General features: G+C 42.5%; 1 protein-coding gene across 1 annotated transcript in view; it reads right to left on the minus strand.

The window, feature by feature from the left end:
* The window catches only part of LOC129825335 (sphingosine-1-phosphate transporter MFSD2B-like), a 21,504-nt gene extending 14,797 nt beyond the window's left edge, over positions 1 to 6,707 (minus strand). The window contains exons 1-2 of the mRNA XM_055885351.1: positions 6,604 to 6,707; positions 1,876 to 1,999 (exon numbers count right to left, since the gene is read on the minus strand). Coding sequence (XP_055741326.1) covers positions 1,876 to 1,999; positions 6,604 to 6,707 — 228 coding nt within the window. The remainder of the gene's footprint in view (positions 1 to 1,875; positions 2,000 to 6,603) is intronic.
* Positions 6,708 to 6,711: the final 4 nt, after the last annotated feature.

The following is a 6,711-nucleotide window of genomic DNA, read 5'->3' on the forward strand; positions in this document are numbered from 1 at the left end:
GACACCAGTATATCAGTCAGCAACCCTCCACTTGACCTTCAAACCCAGCCTTTCTTCACTTTGTCATTCACACAACAGCTCAGTCGACATTGTGGCAGACTGACCGAGCGAGCAAACAAGCGACTGACCAAGCGACTGACAGAGTGTCCAAAGAGACATCAGAAATAAACGCAACCATAAAAGACTGTCCCAGCCCTTCTCCTTCTCTTCGGCTGGGGCGGGATGAAGTGAAGGAGGGATGGAGGGAAGGAGGGATGGAGGGAAGGAGGGATGGAGGGAAGGAGGGATGCAGGGCAGGCCAAGCTTGTCATTTGTGGGGCCTTGTTGTAAAAACCCAATTTATAGAACTAAATTTGACCACAGCTTTGCTGCACAAAAAATAACTTATCAGCCTTAGTAGTCATCAAATCCTCATTGAATGATTACACTGGCTGTTGTTTATTTAGATCAACTACTGTATGGCCTTAAAGTGATAGCAGCTGTCCATTCTGTCTCACACACACAAAGACAATGAAGGGAAGTTAAAAGTGGTAACCAGCATTTACCCTCCCAGTGGTCTCTGGCAGGGCTGAACCTACACTTATCAAGTAGTTAGAAAGACATGTCATTATAGGCCACCACAATGTGGGTACATGCTCTGTACCATATGTTAGAGAGGTTAGAGAAAGAGCAGAGGAGAGAGCAAGTGAGAGAGAGAGAGAGAGAGTGAGAGAGAGTGTGAGAGAGAGAGAGCGTGAGAGAGAGAGAGCAGAGTGAGTAAGAGAGAGAGCGTGAGTGAGAGAGAGAGAGAGAGAGAGCGCGAGAGAGAGAGAGCAGGAAAGAGAGAGAAAGAAAGAAAGAAAGAAAGAAAGAGAGAGTGAGAGCACGTGAGAGAGAGAGAGAAAGAAAGAAAGAGAGAGAGAGCACGTGAGAGAGAAAGAGAAAGAAAGAAAGAGAGAAAGAGAGAAAGGAAGAAAGAGAGAGAGCACGTGAGAGAGAAAGAGCGGGTGAGAGAGCAGAGAGAGCAGAAAGAGCGAGAGAGAGAAAGAGCGAGAGAAAGAAACAGAGAGAGAGAGAGACAGAGAGAGAAAGCGAGAGAGCAGATGAGAGAGAGAGAGCAGGTGAGAGAGCAGAGCTTTACCTATACACTCATAAACAGAGAGCGAGAAAGAGAGAGAGAGAGAGAGAGAGAGAGAGAGAGAGAGAGGGGTTTGGAGCTGTACCTTAGTTACTGAAGAAACCTAAATAAACAGGTTAATTTTACATTTACATTTTAGTCATTTAGCAGACGCTCTTATCCAGAGCGACTTACAGTTAGTGCATTCATCTTAAGATAGCTAGGTGAGACATCCACTTATCACAGTTGTAGTAAGTCATTTTTTTCTCAGTAAAGTAGTTATCAGCAAAGTCAGTGTTAGAGAGGTGAACTATCTACGTAAGATGTTTGGTTTTGATGTCTGGTTGGCTCTGCTCACTGTAGCATTGCATAGCATTCTGTTGTGTACTATGAGTGCATTCAGTAAATCACTCTGGCCATCTACTCCGATTTCAGAGCACTGTTGTCTGAGTGTGCCAGAGCGCAGAATAACTGATGATTTTACGAACGCTCAACACCCGTTGAATATGACCGGTGTCAGTAAACGTCGGCCAAATTTCTTTTAATTAAACGCTCTGAATTTACGAACTGAATTTACACTCTGGCACTCCAGAGTGAATTTACGAACTGAATTTACACTCTGGCACTCCAGAGTGAATTTACGAACACACATTATGAGTAATCAAAGTCAGTGTTGAATAGTGTTCGATATCTGCTATCTGAGGAGGATGTGTAAATGTTTCATTATGGGCCAACGTTTATGTAGTACTAGTAGTAGTAGGTATCTGGCAGGTACTTACAGTGATGAGTGTCTGGTAGAGACAGTAGAAACCCAGGTACCAGATGAATCGTCCGTTGGTGAAGGGAGGAACGAACCACAGGTAGAAGTAGGAGACCACCACAAACGGAGTACAGCCCACCATCCTACAGAGAAAAGAGAGAGTACAGGGTTATTGTTCTTATAGTATATCTTAATGACCATTGCTTGAGCAAGCGTTGGAGTCGAATTTTGTATCTTTTTTATTGTGAAACGCTGGCCTCATTTTGTGTTTGTGCAATAGATAAAGGCCTGCCAGTTAGACTGTTATGTGAACCTGTTATGCCAGTGCCAGTGAACCTGTTAGGCAAGTGATAGACTGATGGTGTACGTGGGTGTTTCGGGAGAGATGAATGGTGTGTTTGTGAATCTGAAGTAATCTGTCCTGGGTTAGTGTGGAGGGGCAGCGGGAAGACAGGAAGATGCACTATGCCACAGGAATGATAACCCACATTACCATGAGCTTAATTCAGACACATACACACATACATACACACACACACACACACACACACACACACACACACACACACACACACACACACACACACACACACAGGCATCTCAGGGCAGAAAAATTCTGCTGCATTGTACAGTTTTGAGGATGTGGGGAGTTGTGTTGTTCATGTATAATTCATCCAACTGGTATATATTATTGTGGGCTGAGGGCACAGCTGTGTGTTTCACTGTGGATAGAGAGAAAGATGGGAGGTTGTGGACAAGTGAATGTACTTTCCACTAGTCCACAATGACTATCTCTATCTATAACCACTGAATAATACAAGAATAGGGTTATCTGCTAAAGCAACAATAAATATATATTTTTTCCTACAGATCTACACAACCTACTCCACATTTTCAAAGTTAAAGAAAAAGTATGGAAGATGTCTTGAATGTGTATGTCTTCACACCCCAGAGGTAATACTTGGGGGAAGCACCTTTGGCAGCCATTACAGCTGTGAATCATTTCAAATGCTATTTTACCAACTTTGTACAACTTTTAGGGCAACATTTATCAATTGTTCTTGTCAATATTGCTAAAGCTCAGTAAATTTGTTTGGGAGTCATTGATGGACAGCAATATTCAAACCTTGTCTCTGATTTTCAAGTAAATGTAGGTGTTAGTGTTCCTGAATGGTCCAGTCTCAGTCCTAACTGAAATCTGCTTGAGAATCAGAGACAAGGTTTGAATATTGCTTTCCATGAATGATTCCCAACCAAATTTCAAGGCGGCAAAACTGTGAAGACTTTGCAAGTGGTATGTAGACTTTCACTAGGCACTGTGTGTTAGGTTGATCTGCTAACGTCTGTACATCATAGAATTCACATCCTTATCATAAAGACTCAAGCTCAGTTAATGCTCTGCAGCTGCAGGGTCAACTAAGTACATAGTTAAAGGTCCAATGCTGTCACGAATGTCGTCGGGAGAAGGAGAGGAGGACCAAGGTGCAGCGTGGTAAGTGTTCATATTTTTTATAAAACAACTGAACACTGAACAAAACAACAAAAACGACAAACGAACAGTCCTGTATGGTGACGAAAAAACACTAAACAGAAAATAATCACCCACAATTCAAAATGGGAAAACAGGCTACCTAAGCATAGCTCCCAATCAGAGACAACAGCTGCCTCTGATTGGGAACCACACCAGGCCAAACACATAGAAACACAACAACATAGAAAAAAGAACATAGACTGCCCACCCTAGTCACACCCTGGCCTAACCAAAATAGAGAATAAAAAGCCTTTATAGCCAGGGCGTGACAAATGCATCCATTTTTATATCAATATCAAATCATTTGTGGGTAACAATTAAGTACCTTACTGTGATTGTTTTCAATTAAAATGGTCAATTTTTTTTACAAAAATTGCTTCTTAGCAAAGAGCAATTTCTCAAGCACAAATTTTGCCAGTATGGTCTGGGAGTGGTCTGAGTGGGGAGGGGAAAACTGAAAAATTGCTATTATTGGCAGACCGACCGATCTCTTTCTTATTGGCCTATTAACTAATTTACCGCCTGGTGTTGTCAAAACAGGCTGGAATTTCAGGCTGTCTTTTCAAACAACTCTTAAACTAAAATGGCATTATATACATTTTCACAGTTTCACAATATTATTCCAGCCTCATAGTGTAGAAATATACAGTATATAAAACACAGGAAAATCACATTGTGGACTGCACTGGACTGCACTTTAACACAGCTAAGCAAGCTTTTGCTAGCTTAACCCTATCCTCTATGCACCACTCCCAAATAGCCACAGTCATATTGTTTTGGTTACGACTCCAAAATATTTCCACAATGAACCTGACCTGTAACCTTTGACCTGATAGGACCCAGAGATGCTTGACCCCATTTTAATCTGCATATTACTAAACCCCGTCCCCTCTACTCTAGCTCCATTAACCCCTGACCTGTCCTGCCCTGGCATTCAGTTGAACTAAGAACAGAGAGAAAAAGAGAGAAAGAGGGAGAAAGGGGACAGAGAGAAAAAGAGAGAAAGAGGTAGAAAGAGGTAGAGAGTGGTGAGTTCTGGTACAGTCCAGCTCTCCCTGTGACACAGAGGCCTGTCCTTAGTGATTGTTCAGCCACACAAAGAGAGTGACAGGGCTGACAGGGCTGCCTAGCTCTGGGGTTGGGCCTGCTGCTGTTTAGACTGGTCATGGGAGGGTTGAAAAGGCACAGTGACTGAATGGAACATTTAGAATGTTAGAATACACTGTTACAATGTTAGATTGTTCTGTAAGATGGCTCGCAGGATGGGTATCGGAAGAACCCAATGGGAGTGTTTGACAGTGGAAGTAGGGCAAAACACATACACAGGCAGACACACAGTGATTGAGACTGAAGCAAGGAGGGGATTTCAGCACCATCACACTCTCTGACATTGTGAGAGAAATGTCCCAGTTTTATCTCTGCTGGCATGGCAGGGCTGAGTCTATCATAACAAACACAGTAGCACCCAGGAGTACCAAACAGAAACAGCCATAAACCCCTCAGGACAAACAGATTCTGATCACTTCCTGTCTGTCTGATGATGTCACAGCCCAGGGTCAGGGGACTTCCTGTCTGACAGTTAGATAGGGTTTCACTCAGTGGTGGAAAAAGTACCCAACTGTCATACTTGAGTAAAAGTAAGGATACCTTGATAGAAAATGACTCAAGTAAAAGTGAAAGTCACCCAGTAAAACACTACTTGAGTATCAATATACTTAAGTATCAAAAGTAAATGTAATTCCTAAAATATACTTATGTATAAATAATTTCAAGTTCCTTATATTAAGAAAACCAGACGGCACGATCTTCTTGATTTTTACATTTACGGATAGCCAGGGGCACGCTCCAACACTCAGACATCATTTACAAACTAAGCACTTGTGTTTAGTGAGTCTGTCAGATAATAGGCAGTAGGTATGACCTCTTTATTAGTGCGTGAATTGGACCATTTTCCTGTCCTGCTAATCATTCAAAATGTAACGAGTACTTTTGGGTGTCAAGGAAAATGTATGCAGTAAAAAGTACAGTATTTTCTTTAGGAATGTAGAAGTAAAAGTTGTCAAAAATATAAATAGTAAAGTACAGATAACCCCCCAAAAATACTTAAGTAGTACATTAAAGTATTTTTACTGAAGTACTTTACGCCACTGGTTTCACTCAGAAGTTAACTAGAGGGTGCGGCTTTCTCAAGGTGCTGATTATCACACACACAACCGGGCAGGGCAACAGTGTTTTGCCACAAAAACTCTCAGGACACACACACACACGAACAAAACAATCACGCACACACACATTCAGTACACACACACACGCGCGAGCATGCACGCACGCACGCACGCACGCACGCACGCACACACACACACACACACACACACACACACACACACACACACACACACACACACACACACACACACACACACGTGCAGTGGTAATCAAATCAGTAATGCTGTGATCTGGTCTTTCTCCAGCCTGTCAGCTTGTCAGTAATCTATGTCTTGTAAAGCTTATACAGCACTCACTCAGTCACATCAGGATCAGCAGTAAGTAGTCAACCAGTAACTACAGTAACTGAGTCGGGTCACAGCAATGAGTTAAAAACAGCTTTGAGCTGAAACACACACACACACACACACACACACTTTAGAGCTGACACCTAGTGTTATGGTTGAGTTTGATGTGGTGCTTTTGGTAAACACTCTCTGCACTTTTAGAAAAAAAGGTGCTATCTAGAACCTAAAAGGGTTCTTTGACTATCCCCGTAGGACAACCCTTTGAAGAACCCCTTTTGGTTCCAGGTAGAACTCTTTTGGGTTCCATGTATAATACTTTCCACATAGGGTTCTACATGGAACCCAAAAGGGTTTTACCTGGAACCAAAAAGGGTTCTGCTATGGGGACAGCCGAATAACTCTTTTGGAACCCTTTTGTCTAAGCTGACAGGGCTCATAACGAAGATCTACAGGGATACTGCTGTGGTTTAGTTAATATTTTTGTTATTGTTTTATTTTACCAGGTAAGTTGACTGAGAATACATTCTCATTTACAAATCAAGAGAAAAGCTTTAGTATAATCCAATAGAAGTGTGAAGTCAAAATGTGAAGCCTAGCATTCACAGGTAGCATTTCCCATACAATCACTAAGATCTGTGGTCCTATGGAGCCGCAGTGTCTGTCTGCTGTTTTTTTTATGCAATCCATGTGTGCATGGCCTCACCAGGGCATGAGTCTGCCTATCCTGGTCCACTTGCTCTTGGTGATGAAGAAGCCGACAACAGGGTCGCTGACGGCGCCCCACGCCTTCCCTATGAACAGAACCATGGAG

The sequence above is a fragment of the Salvelinus fontinalis genome, chromosome 27, assembly GCF_029448725.1.
Source record: "Salvelinus fontinalis isolate EN_2023a chromosome 27, ASM2944872v1, whole genome shotgun sequence".
Lineage (NCBI taxonomy): Eukaryota > Metazoa > Chordata > Actinopteri > Salmoniformes > Salmonidae > Salvelinus > Salvelinus fontinalis.